The 26078-nt window shown below is 37.6% G+C and overlaps 2 protein-coding genes across 2 annotated transcripts; both read right to left on the reverse strand.

The window, feature by feature from the left end:
* Positions 1-2051: 2051 nt before the first annotated feature.
* On the reverse strand, positions 2052-2878 carry LOC128865122 (uncharacterized). The gene has a single exon (XM_054105118.1). It carries the CDS (start codon positions 2656-2658, stop codon positions 2302-2304), a length of 357 nt encoding a protein of 118 aa, XP_053961093.1. The 5' UTR covers positions 2659-2878; the 3' UTR covers positions 2052-2301.
* A 10229-nt stretch (positions 2879-13107) lies between these two features.
* On the reverse strand, positions 13108-23898 carry LOC128863870 (maltase 2-like). Its single transcript, XM_054103249.1, has 3 exons — positions 23269-23898; positions 14809-14978; positions 13108-14738 (listed from the first exon to the last, which is right to left on the reverse strand). The coding sequence occupies exons 1-3, from the start codon at positions 23638-23640 to the stop codon at positions 13343-13345; spliced, it is 1938 nt and encodes a 645-aa protein (XP_053959224.1). The 5' UTR covers positions 23641-23898; the 3' UTR covers positions 13108-13342.
* Positions 23899-26078: the final 2180 nt, after the last annotated feature.

A 26078-nucleotide genomic window follows, 5' to 3' on the forward strand; every position in this document is an offset into this window, starting at 1 on the left:
GGCGTCAAGGAAAATTCGAAATATTATCAGGAAAGTATTCTGGAGGTTGCTTTGAAGCCGTGAGCAGCACGGGCCATTTTGGAGAGTAAGTTCCGAACTAAAAGTTTTACCAGTCTCGAGGCGCTGAAAAAAGCCTCTGTTCACGAGTGGGCCAAAATACCTGCAAGTCACATTCGGGCAGCTTGTGATTTGTTTATGAACCGTCTCAAGGCCATAGTCAAGACAAAATATGGTCATATCGAACGAAAGTAAATTGTTTCTTAATTTTTTATTATTTTCACACACCTTCCTTTGAATTGAATAAAAGTGATTTTCCAAACAAAATGTATGGCCTTTTTAATTGGTTACACTTCCAGTGCCGAACCCTGTAGTATCGAAAATTATTATTTTTTTACTCTACAAGGTAACGACGCATGAGCAAGATAACGACACATTTTTTGTGCGTGCAGCCGGCTACATCGAATTATTAGACGTTATCACGTCAAAAAGAAATCCATTATTTTTTGCGTACAATTTTGCGATTTAAAACTGCTTAAAATTGTTTTGTGGCCGTTCTTTATTTCCTGCGCGATGCGACTACTAACATGCCGATCAACACTTTCTTCAACATCAAAAATGCCTGAACGGAATCGATGAAACCAAAATTGCACGTAATTAGCTGTAACAGTATCGGTATCATTCACAATTTCAGCGGCCTGGCTTACATTTTCGTCTTTATCAAAGAAAAACTGTGAAATGAACCAAATTTTCTCTTTGTTGACTTCCATTGTTAAGGGGGAATACTACTGTGATTTTGAAAAAATCGATTTTTTGTTGCATTTTCTTAAAGTAGATATATTCAAAAATATGTAAACAAAAATTTTACTTAAAATCTTGAAAAGTCACGAAGTTATACTTAACATACCATTTCAATTATCGCTACTTAATACGAGTACTGAGCGCCGCCAATGACAACTTTAAACGCGTTTTTCTCAAAACGACTTTTCTGAACACGGTGGCCTCGATTTCTCGAAGACTTATGAACCGATTTTAATTTTTTTTTTTAATTTTTGTACATGTATTGTCCACTGTCGTACAAAGCCGTTTTTTAAAATTCCAAAAATTAATATTTTTTCAAGCGTTTCGAAACCCAAAAAAGGGTAAAAACGCAAACTCATTTTTCAAGCCTGCACCATTTTCTCAAACAAAAAAAAAACCCGCCACGTACGACAAGTATTCTTTTGGTTTTTTGTTTTCAGATGATTTTTCACCGCTGTATCGTGGCCACGTACCGAATGGGTTAGTGCGTGGCTACCATTCGGAATTCACAGAGAAGAGGGACTTATTTGTGGAACAACATCAAGACGCACACCACAAATAGGAGGAGGAACTCGGCCAAACACCCAAAACGGGTGTACCGCCAATTATATATACACATTATATATCGTGGCCACCAAAGTGCATCAGTTTTTTATGATGTTATTGCATTAATATTAATAACAATTGTAATTTTTAATATTTTTAATAAAAATTTGTGTCAGTATAGTTGAATATATGTTAAATATATAATAATTTGTCCGATCTTCAAATAAAAAATCCATGAAAATCACTTAATTTAAAAAATTAAAAAAAAAATGAACCAAACAAAAAACAGCAAACTATTTTTTTTAGTGCGAAATGTCACCTTGACAACGAGCAAACGAGCATAAACTTTAATATGTTTGATCGATATATCGTAAAGTACAGCCATCTATGGAGAAAATAATGGATTTCTTCTTTCCCCAAATTCGAAAAACAAACACCCATTACATACTTACGCTTGCACGTACAATAGCGTCGCTAATTGGATATTGACAAATATTTAATTTTCGATTTCGTTGAAGACCAAAATATATTCATACAAAATCTGCATAAATACATATAAACATAGACACACTTATACTCGTATATGAGGATGAGTAAGTAAAGAAAGAAAGTTTAATTTGCAGAATGAATAACACGTTTGGTTTTCTTATTTAAATATTTTTATTTTTTCACATGAGTAACACATTTCTATTCGTTTTTATTCCATTACATTGCATAACTAGGAATCCCCACTTTTTACACAGTAAACTTGGCATAAATATTACAATTAATTTATAAAATTTACAACTACACTTAATTAAAATAAATAATTTATTCTACTCGTATTTTAAATTTTTGGTTACTTTATCTTTTTTTTTAAATATAATCTTCACTTGGGCCTTTTTATCATTCGTAACTAACTCAGATTTCATTCGGAATATATTCTCCTTTGTCTTGTCTTTGTCGTGTCTTTGCTTTCTAGATATCATCGAAGAGCGCACCCAGCGCCCCATCATCTCCATCATCATAATCGGAGCCACCGAAATTGAAAAGGCCCTCATCAGCATTCGGCGGCACAAAGGCGCCATTGAATGCATCCTCTAGCCGGTCTTCCAGCCCCATAGTTGACGCCAGTCCGTAAATGAGACGCATCACAACCAAGCGCACAAAGTCTGGCGGACTCGTCTCTTTGCCGCTACCAAAGACAAATAATTGTTTGCTGTTCTCTTCCAGTGGCGCACGCGCCGTTTTCGAATTAGCAGCGCGACCCCAAGCCATACCAACAACACTCAGTGTAAGTAGAATCTTAATAAAGTGTTGCAACAATGAAACCATTGTATGTCGGTATGTGTGTAGAAACGAAAGAATCGGGCCCAATTGGGCTAATTGATTTCGGTTGGTAAGTAGAAGTGTCTGCTTTTCTGCGTATGCAACACTTCTTCGTACGGTTTTAAGCTTACGAGTTTGTAAGAATTCCTTTAGCAACGTAACGAATTTATCAAAAGTAGACCGTAAATAATTTGACTCGTGAATTGTTCATGCGCACGCGCGTCGCGTCTACATGGAGTGGTATAGCATAACAAACTAACTATTTTTTGCACCTTAGCAGCGCGCAGCGGTTGGGGCTTCTGCTGCTATCGCTGAGCCGTTCATAAATTTCTCCACACTTCCATTTACATTTGACTTTAACATTTCTTCTTTAACGAAACTGATGCGGCGGATGGCAATTTTACATACAGTGCGCACAAAATGTATTCGTCAACAGTTCGATGTAACGGTGAAAAACATAATTTACAGGAAGATTTGATACGACATATCTAAATTTAGATAATGATAAGTTAATAGTTCCGAATATCTCATTTTTACTGTAAATCAAACATCCAAAACTTCTCAGATTTAGCACGATTATAGCCAGACATCCAAGTTCCATGTAAGCTTGCAAAATCCCATTATTCCTCATTGCCTGTTGGGGCGTCAGCAAAAAAAAACATTGACTTATTTGTTGTTGTTATAGCAGCTTTACTAATGCTCCCTAATTCTTTGAACCTTTTAAGTATTACACTGATCGAAAAAAATTAACTTTGTTAGATTCTCTATTATTTAAATTTATATTATATATATATATATAAATGATATTTTTAAATTTATTTTGACTCCCCAAAGTGGAAAAAAGGTGAGCAATTCCATGTCAAGTTATCCGAGTATTTTGGGCATAGTCGTAAATGTTTCTGAAAAGTAGTTCAGTTGTGGGCTTGAGTATTTTAGATTAGATTAGATTTGTGGGCGGTTGGACAAGTCCAAGCACTACACCCGGATAGAGTTCAGGAGAAAAAATAGAGATAGGAAGGATAAAATGTTGGTGATAAGACGGATAAATTAGTTTGAGGTCACTCTTCCCCAAATCTCTTGGATTCATTGATGAATTTTAAGAGATCCGGAAGAAGAAGAGTATGAAACCCAATGTAATGCAACCCAATACTCTAAGTCTGATTCGTCGGAAAACGCCGAACAGCTACAAAGAAAATGCTCTGCAATGTCGTCATCTGAAGACTGAATGGGCATATCGGGCTGTCGACGACCCCCATGGCAGCCATTTGCTGACAACAGGCGTTGTACTCTGTGATTACAACCACCAGTATTCTTAGGTACTTTCTGCTCAGTTTTAGGAGAAAGGTCGCTATTTTCCTGTTTGGTTCTTTCACAAAGCACCTGGCTACTCTGCACGAGTTCAACCCAGACCAACGTCGTCTAAGAGTAGACCTCATGAAGTCGTCAATCCATAGTTGAATTGATGTAGAATTGACACCTAGAAAGGGTTCAGGGCCTAATGGCATACTTGCAGAGCCTTCATTAGCCAGTTTATCAGCTAACTCGTTCCCTGCAATACCACAATGGCCAGGCACCCAAATAAAGCAAACTTTGTTGTGTTTTGCAAAGTTTTGTCTTACATTCACCGACTAATTTTGAAGAGCAGCGTGGGCTAGCAAGGGCTTTCAGTGCAGCTTGACGGTCACAATAAATTCCAAAACTGCTACCCCGCCACTTTTCTCAATTAGCCAATATGCCTCACTAAAGACGGCATAGATTTCCGTAAAGAATACCGTGGCCATCTGTCCTGTGGCATAGGAGTACTTAGTGTCTTCGTCTAAGTACCATGCAGATCCGCTACCATCAGTATCACGATATCCCGTTAGTAGGTTCTCTGGACTTACCATTGATCTCTATCTGGAATTAAAACTTCATAATTCCTACCGAAGCTAACGAAAGGCACCCGATTGTACACTGGCGTCGAGAACGGTGTGCACCACTTCGACAACTGGTGGTATATCTGACAGTGGCCAGTGCTTTCTTCATTTCCCCGGACTCCGTTTAACATGAGCCTATACGTCGCCTTCCTCGCTTCCTTTCGAATTTGAAGATCTAAGTTGCAAGTTCAGGGCTTGAGTATAATAAGAGGTAAACTAAAAATGTTTTGAAAAGAAAAAAATCATTATTTTGAGATTTATTCAACGTTCAAATTAATATATATTATTAATATAGTTTTTTTTAAATGAAGTATTTCCGGTTCTGCTTTTCAATAGTTTTTTCTTTATTCCTAGGATAAAATATACTTTTAAGATTTTTTTTTTAATTTTATTATCTTGTTAAACATTTCTCGTGAACATTTTTTATTCCCATAACTTTTCGAGTTACATTCAAACAAGAGGTGAGATTCAGTGCATTAGAGCAGCTCTTGGTCGGGAAAACCTCTGGTCATTCCGGTAGGTAGAATCGGCCGCAATGAATATGCCCCAAACGCCGTTATCGGAGTCCAACCATCACCTAGGATTTTCTAGAGTATATGGCTTGAGGTTGGCCCTTTGCAAGCGTCCAACCAAGATGGGGCAAATTATCAGGACTGCATTTGCTCTGGTATCGTTTTTTCATGCTGAAGATATCCTAATGAACCCTTGTCTATGGTCATCACAAATATCCTCTGGGTACTCGGGAAAGTCTCCGAAATGGGAGCATGAAAAGTGAGTCTTCGGTGACATTTTTCAACCCAGTGTTTAATATGTCTTCTTCTGTCAGATCTCTATGGTTGCTCCAAAAGTTTTGCGCGAATATTCATAATAAAATATAATTTTTTTTTTTGTTTCATCGAGCAAGAAATCGTGTCTATGTCCATAATGGATGAAATCTGATCTCCTATAATCGCTTTCGTTTATTGAGAGCTTGTAAATATGATAACAGTTTCTCGGTTAATGTCATTTAAGGTTTTTATATAGCTAGTTGATGCGGGTACGTATGTATTTGTATTTATGCATGAGAATAAGCTCTAATCGATTATTTCTAATGTAAGCAAGGTTTCATAAGATAACCGATCGTTATTTCAGATTATACTGACACCATGACCTTAAAAAGTGTGTGTAGCAGATCTCAGCTTAATAATCAATGTTGACGAGAAAGACATAATGCGAAAAGTGTTCAAAGTGGTTTTCTTTTGCTAAGTTCTGCAAATTTGCAAATCGATACACGTTAAAAGTTTCAAACCAAGCAATTTCTCTTTTGCAATGTCGACGAATGATTGAAACCGTTCGCTTGGCGCAACGCACACCCGACAATCTTTATGGCATGGAAATTGATGAATATTTATTTATTATTACCTATTTATTTCAACATTATTACAAATAGCATTTATAAAAAGTATAAGGAAGCTTATGATCAGTTCTGTCACGAAACGCCTATAAGCGCTTTATAAAATTTAAAGAAATGCTTTTAATATGTTGTAAAAAAAATTAAAATAGAATAATCATCAAATAACTTAAAAAATATAATTTTTTGTAATGAAATGAAAACACAATGCTTCATACAACATTCATATACAAGGTGGCGCAAAGTTAATCACTCCATCGGAAGATTTATAATTTTTGCAAATGAGTATACAAACCGACAGGAAATGGAGCGCGTAAAGACTTACATCGCTCAAAATATTTTTTTTTATTTCGTACAAAAGTTATTTGGTTGCTTAATTTCGCGCCATCTTGTATACATATATTTATGTACATATTTATGAATAAATTAAGAATCATCGTGAATTCGAACTATCATATAAAAGATAAAAGATCTCACCCATTTAATTTCTTGAAATATTAACCTATTCATGTCCAATTTTTTTCGCAAAGTCGCACACTTCTTTTTGCTTAATTCTTTGATACAATTTTTATGCAGCCTTTTAGTCTTAAATCCTTTATTACATGAGCTCATTTTTTGGAAAATATATTATTAAAATCCCAATTTATTTATACAAAAGTCCGATTTTTTGAGGTATTTTCAAATCAGTCCGGCTCACGTAAATTTTAAATTTCCCGAAATATTTTGGCGTAAGTATTAAAATGTAATAATTTTCATAATTTTGGTGATAAAAAGCTTCTTTTTTTTGGTGAGACCCCTAAATATACAGGCTGCATTCGGTGGTTGGGGGCATGCACCTATGTGGCTGTAACCTCCCGAAATCATTATTTTTCGTTTTACTCTTCCTACGATAAAACTCGGAGAGCTACAACTTAACTCAAGAACTCAAGTTATCGTCGTTATATGTATAAATCATATGGGTGTTTGATCGAGCTCTTCCTCCTGTATGTCCTGGTGTCCGTTTGATGTTTTTTTACACAAATGGAGTGACCTACAGGTTTATGCCGTCTCAGAATGGCTGTTTGTTTTATGAGAAGCTTTTTCGTGGCAGGAATACGCGCGTAGGCCTGCCATTGCTTGCCGAGGGGCGACCGCTATTAGAGAAACCCGTTTCTTTCGCAGCAACACATTCGTCTGCAGAGACCGCAAAATACATAGAAAAGAATGAAACTGCCATACATACATAAAATTATGTCATTACTAATATTTTCGATTTTTTTTTAACATTTTATTCATATTCAAAGCGAACTTACTAATAGCTGGAAAACCAGCAAATTGAAAGTAATTCTCTTCTAAATAACTTTTTCAAAACACATTTCGGGCGCTCCAGAGGAAAAAATTTGACTGTCAAATTAGTTGAAAAACCACTTTCACTTCTACAGACAATTTTATTAAAATGAAAACTAAAATTCTGTTAGTCTACAAAATAAATTCCTCATAGACTCTGTAATAAAGACGAATACTCTTTGCGCTCACTGTAAATCAAAGCCAGTGGTTGGCAGTCGTACGCGCTTGCGTACTTGCTATGTACACACTTGGTTGATGGCTCAGAGCACAATTTTTTGCTTTCTTTGGCTGTGGCTTTGGCCTTGCCCACACACATACGTACTCAGCAATGTAGCAATGTGAGCCAGAGAAAATTGAAAAAGCAAAACTGAAAGCTTCGAATTGATACTAACGATCAGTAGCTATAAACAATCACACCTTCATTCTGTGCACATACGAATGTATGTATTTTTGTTTGCACAACTTTTGGTTATTGTAATTGTAGTTGTCGACGGAGGGGCCACCTAACTGTACGGCATATCAATCGCTTTAGTTTCACTGCCAATAACAGCGGCACCAAATTCGGTGCAAGCAACAGGTCACCAACTAAACGACTAAGAAGTCAGCCAAGTGTGCTCAGATGATAGTAAAAGTTATTACGTCAGCACCAGCACCTCACTGCCTTCGACCAGGTGGCATTGTAGGTTTTAACGGCATTGCATATGTATGTATGTGTGTACGATGTATTGACAATTCAACGCCCTTTGACCTCGAGCATCATTTATTAAGTGGTTTACACTACAAAAAATATACATACATATTTATGTAAGGGGTTAGAGGCGAAGAGATTAAACGAAAACTCAGAAAGCTGGTGTTAATATCCATGATTTTAATTTAATTTTACTTACAATTTTGTAACATGAATTTATGATTAGGAGCACGTGACCGCCATGACTTGCGCATAAATGCGTAATCTGGAGGTCCAATTTCCACACCCTGTTCGCAGTAAGATTGGCTTTATTTCTGCAATGACAGGTCAAATGTTAGCTTCCAAGAGCTCATTCCTCATTCATTTTGAAGTAATTGAATTTTGATCTATCAGTGTAAGCAAGCGACAAACATAGATATTCCCAGAAAATAATCTAAGGCTTCGAATACTATGAACGCTTATTCTGACGAACTGCTCGTCTGAACAAAGTAGTTACATTGTGTACATTTTCTGATAGTCGAATGCTTCTATCTCGCAACAAATATAGACGAAATTGCTGAGTTTTATTTTCTAGAAAATCCATTATTAAAATTATTGCTGACAAGTGGAAAAATAGTAGATTTGAATGCCTTTTATCCAAGAGGGGTTATAAGGCAGGGTTCCAAACCTCATCTCAAGATTCTTCGAGAAATCTCAAAAGTTTTTTAAGTATTTCAGGTTGAGCCCAACTACATTTGAACATACAGAACCTGCTCACCGAATTACTACCGAAAAACAAACAAAAAAAAAACTTACATTAATTTTATAAGAAACAAACAAATTGAAACAAAAATATTATTTGTTTTTAATTTTAAGGAAGAATTTTGAAAAAATCGAAATTTTTTTTTTTTTGCATATTTTCAAAGTTTAGACATTTAAGAATATGCCTTTAAGAGGATTTTTTATAAATCCTATTATTTCATGAGTTATAACCTTTTTGGTAACATGGCATCGATTCCTATCCGTATTGTCTGAAAACTTTGAACGCGTTTTTCTCGAACCTACATTTTTAAAAACGTTTCTTCTACTGAACCTATTCAGTTGAAATTTGGTGTGAGCCTTCTCAATACATATCTCTATCGTACACCCGATTATCTTAACAAACTTGATTTTTTACTATTTTTAAAAAATTCAGAAATGTCCAAAAAAAATAGGAAATAAATGTATTATTTTTTCGCACAACCGTAATCTAGCACAAAAAAAATTCCACTTTTTCTTAGTTAGTACGATAGTGGCATCATCTAAATTAATAATCTTTATCATTTTTTTGTTTCAGATCATTAGAAAGCTTGCAATCATGACAAGTTTAGCGCGCTGTTTTCTTTGGACCCCCCACTTCAACAGCTTGTAAAATTTTCAGTTTTTAATTGATTGCCTTTTACAATATATAAAGTTAAAAGATTAATAAATGTCTGGTAAAAATATTTTTCGTTTTTTACTTATAGCACCCGCAAAAACACCTCAAATTCATGTCTCTACACTAGAATACCCTCTTAAATCTAAATAAATCAGATATGTGCTTTTATTTATCAAGAAAATCACTATATAACTGGTCCTTATTCAGTGTCTGATGTCAAATACTTTGTTTGCCCGATGATACTATTTGTTATCATTTCCTTCAATCGCTGATCATTACTCCAATTCCACCTAAATATAATGTATGCTTTTAAAATTGTTACTGTTGTGTCCTTTCGACAATAAACTTTGGAATTTAAATATGCTCAGCAATGTTCATGTCCGAAAAATTTCCAGGCCAAGCCAATACATTCAAATTAGCTGAGTATGGCAAAGTGCAGGTGTAGTTATCTTTGGCGTGCTAAAGACCATCAATATAGGGCATCAAAACATTTTTAAGGATCTCAATATACTGCGAGATTTAAAAAAAAATTTTTATATATATTCTGCTTGCTCTTTCCGCGCTTATGCAGCTCCAAATCATAACTGAAGGTAGATGTTTACTGGCGGGGCCTATGCAGCCTTTTGCGTATCTGTCACCTATCCTTCTATGGGCAAATTTAACAATGAATGCCTCTGGGCTACATTCATCGCTAAAAAACATAAATAAGCTAAAAATTGATAAATAGCAAATAATTAATTAGTAATAACTTTAAACATTTTTGAAAAAAGCTCCTCATAAAAACCATTTGCCGTTCGTAGTCGGCTTGAAACTGTAGGTCCCTCCATTTGTGGAACAACATCAACACGCACGCCACAAATAGGAGCTCGACCAAACACCCAACACAAGTTCACGCGCCGATTATTTATATATTTTTTAATAATTTTAAAAGATAATTTACCTCTCCAATTGCAGGAATCATATGGTATGCTTGTTGTAGCTGGGCCCAATATAGTCTTCACACGCATATCTTAGGAGTCAATTTGGGCTTTCTTGTTGTACATTTGCAATATATTTAGTTTAAAATGGAGTTGTGCGACGCGAAACGATTTGCCGTACTGTGGCGCTCATCTCTGGGTCATTTAGCGGGCTCCTCTGCAACTTCTTCTTCTGTTTATACCGAGTGAAAAGAAAATTGTCGAGTTTTCACTTATTTTTTCGATTTTCACTATTGCAATTTTCGAGCTTCTTACTAAATACTTAAGATATTTTAGAATAGCTTAATTCTTTTCTTTTCAATAAAGATATCGCTTGCTGTAGGCTGTAAGGCCACTCTTTCACCTTTTTTAAGAAAATTTACATTCAAGTCAATGTGTTGATAATACGAAATTAATAATTTTTAGTGTGGACATTATGTGGCTCTTCTACAACGGTTTGTACAGAGATAACTAGTAAATAGCTCATTCATTTTTAATGAATGAGTAAATTTCTAAAAAGAGCTCTCGGCCGTAATTCGGTTAACAGGAGCTCTATACTGAATTCGAGTATATTGGAAAAAAAATCACAAAGTACTCTAATTTTCGGAGCTCAAACAAAGATTGGCGGCGTTTTTGAAGTACGAAAAAGTCGATTAAAAGTATGATACAGAAATACGACTTAAAACCACTTAGCATATAGTACATATGTAATTTATATTACATGTATTGATGCGTCACATTTGAGAACAACGACGCTTAGCCTTCACGTAGAGGGGTACTCGTTGTCAGTGAAATTTCCAGTTGTGAACCACTATCCCAACTTTCATGATGAATGTATACTGCCTCAAAATATTCTCTTCGCAAAACACTTGTTTTAATCCAGTCTAAAAACTAAAACACTGGAAGCTAGTCGTCACACATATGAAAAAATCTGACATTAAATTCACATCCAAGGTAAACACTTTCATTGAAAAGTAAGTATGATATTTGTTTTTCGAATGAATTCGTCAGAAGAATGAAACCGCAGTTTAAAGGTAATTTTCTCTACTCTGTGTTAAAATGTATCTTCTCCTTAATGTCGGCCATTGCTACTTTGGAGGGACAGATTCTAGAGAGTAGTAGTTTGATGTGAAGTTTAGAAGTGGCGTTAACAGGCAATGTATTTTTGAAACCCTATTTCGGTCGAAGGAGAGCTCCTCGGAGGTAAGATTCCTGACTCAATTCCTTTCAGGGCACAGGACAGATTTGCTCAAAACAGTTGGGCAGCTTGGTGCCAATCTGAATGGAGAGGAAAGAGGATGCTGATCACGTCTCGTTCCAATGCCCACGCTATGTTCCCGAAACCTTTAAAATATTAAATGGAGAAAATATTGTTGTTTAGTATGTAGCTGTGTGGCTGCAATGTGCTATGCTGGTATAACACCCTCATCACGGGTGTCATCTCTAGCTCACAATTCTCATGGTTATTAGCATTTTGCAGTGAATCCAAATGATATTAAATACCCAAAAATGTCTCAAAGCAGTTATTTACTCGTTTCTTGATAACCAGACTACTGCCCGCTTTGCTGTTAAAGTGGTCCCTTCTGGCTGCTGATATAGGGTGGGCCATGTAAAATTTGCTTTTTGAATCGGCTATAAAAAAAAACTAATCAATATATTTTCAACCTTTTTTTTATTTTGAAGATTGAACATTGTCATTTATGAATGAAAAATAATATCATACAAATGACTGCCACAACCCAATTTTTAAGCACATTTTCGATTGTTTGGGCTCCAATTTCATGAATGGCAACTTCGATTTCGTGTTTTAAAGCATCAATCGTCTCTGGATGGTTCGCATAGCATTTGCCCTTAACGGCTCCCCACAAAAAATAGTCCAACGCGCTTAAATCACAGCTCCAAGGCGGCCAATTGATATCGGAATTCAAAAACGGTAGCCAAAAGTTCGAGTGTAACTTTGGCAGTGCGACAAGTTGCACCGTCCTGTTGAAACCAAATGTCGTCCATCTCATCCTCTTGGAAACAAAAACTCGTTGAGCATGTCACGGTAACGCTCGCCATTTACTGTAAGCGCGGAAGAAGAAGAAGACTCACCACTTTGGAAATAGGTTTTCAATATTTCCCTATTTTGTTCAAGCGTATAGCGTCCCATTTCGTAAATGTCAAACCTTTAAGTAAATTATGAACACATTTGACATGTCATTTGTGTTACCATTCTCAAAAAAAAAAATAGGTGGTTCCAAAAGCAAACGCTATATGGCCCACCCGTTAGATTAAAGTGTTTCGTTAGAACTCTGAATGATTAAAGACAGCTGAAGTCTTGAAAACTATGTGTTATATATAGTTCAATTTATATAATTCTTTTTGTCATAGAATAATAAATAATACGCATTAGCAGACGTCCCCACCCACAGCCTCACAGTATGCAGTTCCTATTATATCTGATAGCGAAGAATCCAAGCCAATAGAAGCATATGATAAGGAAGCCAACTTGGTATTTGGAAGGTAGTAGGCTGATTTATCTGCCTTTTCCTGTTATTGGCAACGAATACTGCTGCACAAGGCACAGATGGTTATTTATGAGAAGCTTTTTCGTAGCAGAAATACTCTCGTAGGTGTTTCATGTAGTGAGATTCGAACCTGTGCATTTCCGAATGGTCACGCACGAACCCATTCGGCTACGGCGGCCAGCGTTATTTATTTGGTTTGGTCGATATTTCGACTTCAGTCTCCAAGTCATCTCCAGGATCTTATGGCCGGCTAGTTGAGAAAAACGCTTATTCAAATCTTAAAAGTCCTATTTTTTATTCAACTTTTGATGTGCAAGTATCTATCCACTACATACATACATATGTACATACATGCATCTATAAAAATATATAAACGGTACATTGCTATTTACAATAAGTACATATTAAAACCAGAAGCCCAAAAAGTATACAAAATTCATATTCTCTCCGATTTTGGCAGATGTTTTCCATGTCTTGAATTGCTCATTTTACAGCTACTTAGAACCGCTCACTTATCTAGTTTGACAACTATTGTCTCCCATGGACCAATCTCGAAGTTTGAAAAGTAAATTTTTTCGCTTTGATCATTGGCAAGCATTTTTACGCCACTGAAGTACATGGCAGTCATGTCCATGGACACACGCTTCTGACCGAAATTCGACACGGAAACAAACGAGTTCCGACGCGGGTACACGCGCTCAACCACTAAGATGTCGTCGTTGCTGCAACGTATGTCCGTGTTAGACAGGGCCTTCTCGGGCTTGCAGATGGCATTTTTATACAATGACGGCGAACGATTTCGTAATTCAATCATTTTCATTACCGTTTTGAAGTTTTCTAGGCTGTAGTGCGCCGTATGTGGCAGCCAAGGTAAAGTTTCACGATTCGTAAACTGTTTTGTGGTGTTTAGCCATTCCATAGTGGACAGATGGTGAAGGTGCTTAGTTTCATTATGTTCATTGTGCCGATCGGTGATAGCCTCCAATGCAATTTCGTCACCGTAGAAGATATTTGGTGTACCTGGCAGCATGAGCTGCATGATGGTCGCAGCCAAAGTTATATTTCTACTCTGCCCATAGCGAGTAAAACGCTGTTTATCTACACCGCCGATGGACCAATGTAGCCATGGGCCATGTTCGGTAGGCGCAAGTGGCCCGCTAAAAATATTATTGAGGTGCTTTTCCAAGTGCCGTGTGCCATTTAGCACATCCAAATGCATATCCACCAGATCCAGATGATGCAGTGCCAATGAACGCAATGCAGGATTCAATTCTTGAATGAAAGCTTCGTTAGCAATTAGAATGCGGTTGGCGCCGACAAGCTGCTTCCACTCATGCAAATTTGCTAACAAGCGAACGTCATCCACGAAATTCTCCAAACCTTTAAGATAAAAGCCATCCACACCTAGTTGCAACCATTTCAGTATGGCAGCGCTGAATACATTGCCAGCTGATGAGACGGGCGATAAGGTTACCGTTTTTTTTGCTGTTGTGCTAGTGGAGCCCGTGCTGTCAGACTCGTTATTTGCTTGCGTTGTCACGGCCTCAGTCAATGAGACTGGTGCAGTCGTAGTGGCCTCATCCAGTTGTTGAATAAATGCTCCGATCGGTAGGTCAAGCAGCAAGAAGATCTGACGTTCGTGTAGTGCTTCCGCCAGTTGTTGAACATCTTGTGCATTGCCCAAAATATTAGCTACCTCGAAGACAGAGGTCGGATGCTCAAAATCATCGGGATAATGAGTTGACTGAAATATTGAGTTTAAGCGTATGGCTTTCACCCCCAATGAGGCCAAGTAGTCCGCTCGCTGAGCAATGCCACGTAAATCTCCAATGCCATCGTTGTTGGAGTCCTGAAAACTGGCAGGAAAGATCTCGTAAAAGACACTGCCGCGATACCAAGCTGTTCTGTGGGGCGAGAAATAATTAATTTAGTTGGAATTGGAACCAATGAATATCAACACCTAATCTATCTCACTTTGGATTACAGGTCTTCGGCAACATGATAATCATTGCCACCACGACTGCGCACATACCCAATAAGCTGGACATGAAGACAAAGAAAGTGCATTTGCGTATCAAGGGCCAGTTCCAGGAAACAAAGGACGGTGTATCCTTCGATAGAGTGCCATTTGCGATATTGGAGTCCTGTGAAAATAAAAAACATGTTAACCAGCTTTTCTTTTAATAAAAATATAAACCAATATAATATATTATTATATTATATGTAAGTGCTTTAGCGGGAAGTGGAGCAGATCGCATGCATGTAGGGCACACTGTGTAATGCTAACTGCTATTGATCCTTGATGGAATTTTTAAATATGAACCCTAGATTTCGATGATGATTATTCTCATTTGATCTTGTTTTTCGGATCTCAGAGCAAGGGAGGTTGTAGTATTTTGTCACCTATGTAAGTTGGATGCCGTGACCGCCTCCATTGCATTGACATTCTTGTAGGCACGGGAGTACATTTAAAACTTGTAGAAAAGATTCTCCAAAAAAGTTCAAAAGTTCGAATGACTCAGAGGAATTAGGTGTATCAAGGTTACCCATGAGCAGCGAGAAGTCGCTCAGGATACGCCTCGGCGCCCATTTTTCGACAAAGTCGTCCCCGAATACTATCAGCACCCCAAGCTGCAGCAGTACGTACTGAAAAAATTAGAGAAGCCTGTTGAGGGCGTTCACCCCTTTAAAACCCTTAGAGCCGCCTCGTACCGACGGCATTATATCTGGGCAGTCCCAGGAATATGTATGTAGGAGTGTCAGCCGCTGGCTGGGCCTTATTTTGCAACCTGCATAAGTAGGAGTTATTTGCTCACGATAATGAGGGCAGTGTGAGTTACCTTCATAATCAAGGCGAACGAGAGCGAACATGCATCCCTACAGTTTTCATGCTAATCAATTTTTCATCATCTCTGTTGAAAGTCCTTGAAAGACTGATTAACCTGCATGCATACAAATCGAGTTTCTGGGGGTTGTTTGTTGCACGCTTAAAAGACTTATTGTAAAGATATTTCAGTCCAATGTTCCTTGCACACAATTTTAATGATATGTGGTACAATATATATACCTCAATTGCAGAAGAAGTTCGCAATTTGCGCCTACCTCGACATCGAGTAGGGTTCTAAATAATGTCAACTGGAATGGTTGAAATCGATCTTATCAGGTATATCCATCTATTGCTAAGCGACTGAGCCACAATGAGTGGAGCTGTGCCTCTCTTTGGCAGCAAGTGATTCGGGGCACGCCCCAAGGAAGTTCTCTCTCACCCCTACTTTGAGTAGACGGGGAGGAATGGGAAGAAGCGGTTGTTAGAGGATCATCAAATCGGATGATTTAGCACGTATAGGGAACAGTTTCAGGGTGCTCTTAACGAGCTGACACAGGGATACTTAAATTTCGTTGTATTATTTATGAGAAGATATAGGATACGCAGATCGCAGCTCCCTTCAATATGGATACTATCATTTATGTATCTGCCAGAAAGCTAACATGGAAACCCAATTGTGTGAAGACGGGCATGAGTTGTCTTGTTGTAAGGGCGCAAAATGTGAAGTAATATTTTGGCCACTTTGTTGTATGGAGCTTTCGCTGGTTGAACTCGATAGAAAATACAACATTGGCTAAGTAAAAACTACTTATCTGACGCACAGGCTAGGCAGAACATCAGCCAAGTATTTCTCCGTGTATGAATAGGACTGGTGTATTACATGTGCTCCTGAAAAGGTGGCTTTCACGTTAACTAATCGAGCGCACTTGAATGGTTACGAGGCTCTTCTGGTCACGCGTGGTTTGAAGGCACACGAAAACTCGAAATACTAACAAAAAATTAATTTTCGATTGCGATGGGTATCTTGATCAGGAATTGTCCGTAAGACGTCTATGGAGTAAGACTTGGCATTCCTTTTGTGGTAACTTTGATGAGAAAATGAGGTGGAATCATTTCAGTGCCTACTTCGCGGCAACCTTCTTTCGCGAGACTAAGATTTGGCAGTATTGACTTGAATATTACCCGGTTGCTGGATTTTATCATCGATAGGAAGTGGTTACCACAACTCTAATAAGTTATTGTTCGCCTTACCTATTATCCCCCCCCCCCCCCCCCCCCCCTCTCTCCCCTCATAATGGCCAAAAATGGAATTTTAGCCAAGTGACTCCACTTTTACTTAGAAACAACCATCTAACTTAGCCTAACCTAAGTGTTTCAGCTATTGAAATGCCAATACCATATATAAGTCCACAAAATGAGCTTTTAATTATAACCAAACCTTTCATAAATCGCAATAAAACCAAAGTATCAACGCCGCGTCGTGAGAGATTACACGTAGCCAACTTCCGATTTCTGTTATGGCTTAAAATGCCCTCCTAATTTGTTTACGTTTAATAAGCATTTATGCAAAAATACTACACATACCCACACATACTCTTGGCAATTATTTACATTTTTGTTACTTACTTGTTTGAAATATCAACGCAATTCGATTTCACCCAACAATTAAAAGTGCAAACATTTCACTTTGGCTTTTGTGTCGCCCCCAACGACTACTCAATACTCCACGTATCATCTAAGCTAACTTTAAGTATGCGAGAATTCGAATAAACATATACGAATACATAGGTACTAACGAGGGACGTCGGTAAAGTTCACGGCCGTTAATAGTATATATACAATATATAATTGGCGCGTACACCCCTTTTTGGGCGTTTGATGTTGCTCCACACGTTAATATTCGTCTCCGAAAAAAGTATTATAAATAGTCCCAGGTGAAACAGAATACGACAGTGTGATCGAAAGTGCAAGCTCGAGTTTTTACGGAGTTAAAACGAAAAAAGAAAAAACGGCCGCCATACGCATTTGAAGTTAAAACTTTTACCAAGTTCAGGGTGGCCAGTTTTGCCAAAAGCAGGGCCGTAGAGAGCATATCCGGGCCCGGGGGAAAATTGCAAATGCGGGCCCTTCTAAGTATGTCTAATTCATATAAATGCGTATAATCTCGAGTCCGGGCCCCTCTGAAAACTCCGGGTCCGGGGGAAAAAGAACCCGATCCCCCCCCTCTCGTCGGGCCTGGCCAAAAGTGTATGCATGAAGTCGAGAACGTCGCCTTATCGCAGGTCTCCGTAACGCAAAATTAACAATATCCACAAAAATTCCTCAATTTGTTGCTAGTCACTTAGTCGTAGAGGAGTCAATGCATCCTTAGTGTGCTACGGGATAGATAAACAATTTTTTTTTTCTTACATTTAAGAATTGGTTGTGGGTGCGATCTGGTCCCAGAAAGATGGCGCTACATGCCATACATGCCATCTATACATCGAGCATTCGGATGTAGTATGTAGCTCCAATAATATTCGGTTAGAAAAAAAAAATTCTTTTTGTAGGTACATATACAAGGTGAAGTCCAAAATAAACAAGACTGACGTCATAGAAATGTTTTTGATGGCGCCATCTTTTTAATGAGAGCGTTGGAAGTTACATCCGTAGCTGACTTCCAATGAAAGCCAGGTGACATTCGATTCAGTGGAAGCGAAGTTATAGCGTCTAAAGTGTCAGTATGTCATCTGTACAAAAATAAGTTTCAAACAAAGAGCTAATATCAAATTTTGTTTTAAAATCGGTAAAACATTTAAAGAAACATTTGAATTGATGGAAAAAGTTTATATCGATGGTTGTATATCTCGAGCCAGAGTTCATGAGTGGTTAACAAGTTTTAGTGATGGTTGTGAGGACATAAATGACAATAAACATACGGGTCGCCCAAAATCAGTAATCACCGAAAACTCCTTCGAAATTGTTTGTAAATTTATCAAAAATGAACCGAAATCATCATTGAAATTCATGAAATCAGAGTTGAATACCTCCAAAACATTGATTTATCACATTTTAACTAATCATTTGGGCTTACGAAAGGTCTGTGCACGTTTCATTTCGCACAAGTTAACTGAGGACCAAAAACTGCTCAGAATTCAACATTCGAAAGACCTCATTAAGTAGGCGAGAGGAGGCGGTGTTTCCAACATGGGCCTAAAACTTAGCGTCAAAGTACCAAATGGAAGGCCCCAGATGAGCCACCACCCAAAAAATCGCGTTTGGGGAAGTCAAAAATCAAGTCGAAACTCATTTGGTTTTACGATTCCTAGAGAATTGTCGAAGAGGAGTTCGTGCGTCCGTACAGGTCATCCAAAAGGCTTGTACCGACATCCTAAAGGACATTCTGGTCAATGTACTAAAACACTCTTTTGAAAAGCTTTTAGATCGCGCAAAATAATGTATCGAGGCCAGAGAGGAGTTTTTGTATAAATAAAGTCGAAGTTTTCAGAACAAAGCTCCTGTCGTTTCTATTTTAGCTCAGACTTTTTTATTTTGGACTTCCCCTTGTATATTTAGTCTGGTAGTGATTTTTTAATCTTTATTTGATGGCCCTCAAAAAACCTGTAGATTGATTGTAATATGAAGAAACTACTGTTCCTCGTTCCCACTCTACTCCTCATCTTCTAGCAAGAAATAGATGTATAAGTTTATGTGGAAGCCACTGCCAATGAAAGCACCAAACAAAACGTTCGGAGTATGTCTTCCTCAATTATCAATTTTGGTTTTGAATAAGTTTCGTACTAAATACAAAAAATTATTTTCAGTGATGGAAATCTTAATTTTGATCTTGTTTGCTTGTCTGTATATCGCAGCAGTCTAGTTCCCAAGTGTCAAATACGACAGGCGTACGACACCATTTACAAAAATTATAAATCTTCCGATAGGATGATTAATTTTGCGCCACCTTTTATAAGAAGTCAAGAGTAACACGAGGGGACTACATTATGAATGAAAAAAACACAAATATTTTAATTGAATTTTTATCCCATTAAGTACCTTAGACCGTGAACTTATCAGACACCCCTAGTAAGCAAGTATGTAGATACATAAGTATATAATACATTTCTTAGCATACGTAGTACTATTATCACACAATAACTATGTTTTCCACAATAATTGTCGAGTCACGTATGTGGATATGCACGAGTTGCCTGACTGTGGGCAGTGTTTCTTTTCACGATATTTAACTATTGTGTTGTGAAACCGAAAATGTAATTGAAGCCGGAAAATACATGCATCTAATGGGTTAGCAAACGGTGAATCAACTGATGAAGCCAGTTTGCAAACCAATGGAAGTTCTTGTTGATAAATCTTTATGCAGGCAATCACATATTCAATACGGCAAAATGAACTCAATCGACAATCTGCGCTAAGTTTATTGTGTGTCCCTTACATACAGGGTGTTTTGCTTTATAAGAGCGGCCACTGTAGCCAAATGGGTTGATGCTCGACTACTATTCGAAGTGCACGATAATGCACCATAGAAATTTTCAAGGTAGGAATTGTGAAATTATAAAATATAATAAATATATATTTTCAGTATCCTGAACATTCAGACAAGAAACATCGAAATGATAAAAAACATATTTTTTCGAATAGCCGTCGATCGGATTGTGCAACAAATATAACAGTAACACTCATGGATTAGAGTTGAAGGTAAGTGAACGACTTCAGAAAAAAGAAATTTGAATATCGTAAAGGAAGAGCTCGGTTGCCGCAATATTCAGCTGACCACAGCTCGCAGTGGGTTTAGTTTAAGTTCTTTGTGATTTGCAAAATTATGAACTGCTCAACATGGCATAAAACCAAACTTTTCTTCTTAATTGGCACCATATTCGCTTATGCGATTTCGGCCGAGTTTAGCAACGCAAGCCAGGCATTTCTCCGCTTGCTAACCGGCCATAGTTGAACATTATGAAAGCATATAGTGAATTTAAATAAGTTCGGGAACTGCTTTCGGTTAAGTTTATACCTATATATAAGTTCCAAATGGTGGCAGAATGTTTTTAATCACTGGTACAAATATCTCCTTTGTTTTAAATGACACTGGTTTGCGATGTATTTTAGTCGCTGAATATGATTCTGGGCTCAAAAGTGTTCATTTCGTCAATGTTTTGAGAAAAGTGGGGATAAAATGGGGCCCAGTGATTACGATAGAATTGCAATTATTAAATTGAGTAAATTATATTCTCTTTACATTTTTGGAGTCACTGATTACAAATCTGACGACAGTTGTTCCAAATTAAAAATGGAAGACGCAAGATGGCGGCTCAAAACCGAAAAGTTGACCTAAACTCATCAAACTGGTTATTTTCGGGGATTTTAGAAAAGTAAAGGGTGATTTTTTAAGAGCTATAGGAAAGTTTTTCAAAAACACACACGTAAAATTCAGAAAAATGTATGCAATTTTTATTTAAATCGATAGTACAGTCCATATAATATAATGTTTGAAGATTATTTCATGCAAATGTTGACCGCGGCTGCGCTTCAAATGGTCCATCCGCTTAGTCCATTTTTGGCATACTCTTTCCAATGTCTCGGCCGGTATCTCACATATAAATGCTTTAATGTTGTCTTCAAATGCGTAAATTGAAGCCGGCTCGTCTGAATAGACATAAGCTTTAACATAGCCCCACAAAAAATAATCCAAAGGCGTTATATCGCACGATCTGGGTGGCCAATTGACAGGTCCCGAACGTGAAATAAAATGTTCACCGAACTCGCCTCTCAACAAGTCCATTGTTACGCGTGCTGTGTGGCATGTGGCACCGTCTTGCTGAAACCACATGTCATGCAAGTCAAGCTCTTGCATTTTGGGCAAAAAAAAGTTGGATATCATTTCACGGTAGCGCTCACCATTCACAGTTACGTTACGATTCGCAGCATCTTTGAAGAAGTACGGTCCAATGATACCTCCAGCCCATAAACCGCACCAAACTGTGACCTTTTCTGGATACATTGCAATTCTTCTGGCTGATCTTCACTCCAAAATCGACAATTCTCCTTATTTACGTACCCATTGATCCAAAAATGAGCTTCGTAGCTGAACACAATTTCGACAATCGACTTTAAACTTTCTTAACAGAACACGCATTTTTATAATAAAATTCAATGATTTGCAAGCGTTGCCTACTTTCGTTAGGCTAGGTTAGGTAAGGTTGAAGTTTGGTGTTGCTCGATGTCTTTGCGAATGCAGCCATGAACAGCTTGAATGGCTGCCTGATGTCCAGCTCTGCGCAAGAAATCCCTGCACCTACTTCGTCCAACATTTTCAAGCCGTCAGTAAATATATTAAGCGTATTGGGACCAAATTTCATTCCTCTTTTCCACACGTTTTCTTCTATTGCTGTTCGGGATTTCCCCACCCAATTGCATTTCGGAGTCATATAATCCATATTGACCCTATAACTCATGCCTATTGAGCTATGTACCGTTGCGCAAAGTTTTACGGCAGATTTATTTGCTAGATATTCTGCCGTAATGTCAATCGGTAACAGGTTGAATATTCTTTCAATCACTGCCGTTGGTGTAGTTCCCCTCGCCCCTGTAGTGCAGAATACACCAAGACGGTGAATACTTTCCATAGGTATTTTGTATGTCGCATTCGTAAACAAAGCCACTGATTCACATTAAAAATTGGCACACACATGGTACAAAATGTAAACAAACTCAGGGTTGCTTCAAAAAGAAAAAAATGAATGAATGAAAGCTGGCTGGCGACCAACTTTGTGGAAAGCGCTTTGTTGCAAGGCCGTTTACACCATTAAACTGTTACATTCACGTAAAGCTTAACTAAAAATCGCGTCATGTAAACAGCGTTTAACTGAAACTGCACTTTTAGCGGTGCCATTAGGTCCGCAGGTGTTAATGGATAAACGCAATGAGCAATTTCCGTTTTCTTATTAAATAAATTCTCGTCGTATGTGGACCACATATGAAAAATAAAGAAGTAATTGGCGCATACACTCCTATTAGGTGTTTGGCTGAGCTCCACCTATTTGTGGGGCGTGCCTTGATGTCGTTGCACAAATGGGAAAACCTATAAATTTAAGCCGACTCCGAACGGCAAATGTGTTTATGACGGAAATACACCCGGAGGTTTGCCATTGATAAAAAATTTCTATCACTTTGCTGTTTCATGCACGGCGATTCGAACCTACGCACTTTCGAATGGTAGTCACGCACTTACCATTCGAATACGGCGGCCGCACATAAATACATGGATCACTCATGTTTATATGATTCGTATTAATCGAAATGTAAATATTACTTAAACAACCGTTAAGCAAGCATTTTTCACTCTTCATTTTACACTCTCACGCACTGTATGGAATGTAAGTTTGCATGGTAAGCATCTGTTTGTATACATAACGTTTTGCCTCTACGTGCTGTCAAAAGAAGTTCCACACAATCGCCCACATCACTTTTGCATAATACCACCCCATCTAAACATATCACCACTAATAACCACATGCTTGCTCTTCCTCTTCCTACACTTTCACCTCACACACATGCATGTGTAGATATTATATATGTATGTATATTTTTTTGTTTTTTCGCGGCCTGACCTGCACAGCACCTCCATTGTTGACTTGTAAATGTTGATAGGCAAGAGGCTTGTGAAAAAGCGTTGTGGCCGCTGTATCTGGCGCATCCATTCCAATACCGGAGCTACTGCCCGACGATGAACTTGTCTCGACCTTGGCGTCTGCATCTTCATTGCACAAATTAGCCGAGGCTGTGCTGTCATTGTCTATGCAAGGTGTCAGCGGATGTGAAAAGGTGACCGGCGTTGAAGTGCCATTTGTTGTGGACAATAGTGGGCATATGGAAGCCTCCTCTTCTGGCAGAAATGTCGACACTGAAGGTGATTCAATGAGAGTTGCAGGCAATTCCACATCGAGCAATGTGGGATCCGTAGATATACCCATCGCGTTCATCGCTTACGTGAGTGCGTCTGTGTGTGTATGTGTACGTTTATACGTCAAAATAGAGTATTTGACGAATAATTTCACTGAATTTTCAAAGAATTAAATGGCTTTTCCGACTGTTACAAATTTCTTAATCATTGCTTAACTACTTGTACGATATGCGCCGAATACACCTATGTATGTGGACTTGTTTGAGTTTGAATATGGTAAATACGAAAATTCTGCTGACACTGACTAGGCAGCGCAATCTCTCGGCACAAACTGAATTCTTTTCTACCCACAACAATGCTATGTGTAGAACTTAAATGGATGAACAAGTGAACCAAATGTGAATGAGTTTATTTATATCATATATATTATATGTTAAGTACATACATACATACATATGTGCATAGTACCAATAGGCAATTGAAGAACGCAAGTGAAAACAAATTGGAGAAGCTCTTTCGATACGCTAAAATCAGTGCAGCATATGTATGTGTGTATATGGTATGTATGCCCGCACATTTATAAATAAGCCACAAACCGAACTCCCTGCAGGGAAAGCCTGAATTAGGAAAATACTTTTTTAGTTGGTTACTACGAACTAGACTGATACTGAATAGATTTTTACCAGCTGAAGAAAATACTGAAATGTGGTAAATAACTAAAGATGGTCTATCTTTGAACTTCTTTACTTATGAGTTATTTTCATTATACTATACGAGGTAGTTTTGCTAAGGCGCAAAATATAAAAGCACATTTTTTGCGCCTTAGCAAAACTACGTACGCTCAGCTTTAATTCGATATTTTCACCGAAAACCTTGTTTTTTTTTTATTATAAACTTATATATAACATTTTCACTTACGATCCTTATTTGTTCTTTTTTCAGTGAGTTGGAACGTTCTTCTCCCCTAAATGATGGAATTATTTTGACAACATTTTCGATTTTTGACGTGTATTATCAAGACAGGAGTGCATTGACCAACTTACTTCGACTTTTACGTTAAGGCATCACACTTAGCCACTGTGTACCGCTAATACAACGAGTTCTAGCCGTCGTTCTTTGCAGTATGAATTTCGTTAAGAACATCCAAAAACAGTTGTTGTGCCAGAAACAATCGATGCTGTGAGTCTATTGAGGACTTATCGCGAGATAGAGATACTCTTGAGCATTGGTGGGACTAGCATTATTGAATGTATGAACTTTTGATGGTCGAGAAAATTTGCCCTCGAAAGAAATTTTGCCAAAATTTGACAATTGTCCAAAAAATTACTCGCGCCGATTGGTGTAAAGAAATGTTGAAGAAAATCAACCGCGATGGTTCACAACAAGTCGATGACATTTTAACAGCTGACGAACCTTGAATCTATGCATATGAGCCAAAAACCAAACGACAATCGGTAGTATGGGTGTTCTAACATGAGCTTGATGAAACATACGTTTTTTGTGGAAGAAGCACTTCAAGGCAAATGTTTTTTTCAGAAAATCTGGGCATGTCGCTATTCCACTAGAGGAACTTAAAACAATCAATTCTGAGTGGTACACAACCATTAGTTTGCCAGAAGTTTTCAGAGAATTAAGGAAAACCAACCGCCGAAGACGAATTATACTTCAACAAGTCAATGCCGGCTCTCACAAGGATGATAAATTTTGAAAAATAAGTTTTACTGAACAGATTTTTGTGATATTGTGTTGTTTATAGCTGAGGTTATTAATGCATAGGTGTACTAGTACTTTGCTCGTATAACTTTTGTTTGTAACAGCATATCGAAATCCAATTACATATTATATAAAAGATGGTTTTATTTGTCAAAAAAGTTATTCAAAAACAAAATTGGATGATTAATTCTACGGCACCTTGTATAAAGTACCAGACCAGACAAAAAATTTTGTCGAAGAACTATTTTAGAAATCAACGAATCAGCCAACCAAAATTTCTTACTTTCTATAATACAAAGATACTTGCTGGAACCAATTGTACGGACATCTGAAGGAGTTCGTTAACTTAACTATTCGGTACGCGATACATTTTGTCGTGCGTTTCTGCTTACTTCTAATTGTGTTTTGCTTACTTAAAGTTTTTTATACATATGTATGCACATACAAACATGCCCAGATCTGGGTACATGTATGCGTGCGCACACATTGCAAAACATTTGTCCAGTTAGCAAAAGCGGCAGACATTTTCTGATATCGGATGAATCTGATAAATATCTGACACAGACTTGATTTGGCAAGTTTCCTATTTTAAAAATTAAAAACAAAAAATTCAACAAGCAAAAGCAAGAGATACCATGTGAGTTCATATATAAAAATTTGCTATTAATATTTAAGAAAGATCACACTAAAACACAATTTTGGAGGAATTTAGCGAAAAATAATGTATGTAGAGTGTTGCCATGTTAAGTCATCCAAGTATTTTGGGCACTGTCGTCAATTCTTCAAAAACTGGGTTTATTTGTA

The sequence above is a fragment of the Anastrepha ludens genome, chromosome 5, assembly GCF_028408465.1.
Source record: "Anastrepha ludens isolate Willacy chromosome 5, idAnaLude1.1, whole genome shotgun sequence".
NCBI lineage: Eukaryota > Metazoa > Arthropoda > Insecta > Diptera > Tephritidae > Anastrepha > Anastrepha ludens.

Excerpts from the sequence above, each read along its gene's own strand:
- LOC128865122 (XM_054105118.1), bottom strand. The coding sequence starts at position 2,658 with ATGGTTTCATTGTTGCAACACTTTATTAAGATTCTACTTACACTGAGT.
- LOC128863870 (XM_054103249.1), bottom strand. The coding sequence starts at position 23,640 with ATGAACGCGATGGGTATATCTACGGATCCCACATTGCTCGATGTGGAA. Across the intron at positions 14,979-23,268 it reads ACAATGGAGGTGCTGTGCAG|GACTCCAATATCGCAAATGG; the intron begins GTCAGGCCGCGA and ends TTATTTTCACAG. Across the intron at positions 14,739-14,808 it reads CCGAAGACCTGTAATCCAAA|AACAGCTTGGTATCGCGGCA; the intron begins GTGAGATAGATT and ends CTCGCCCCACAG.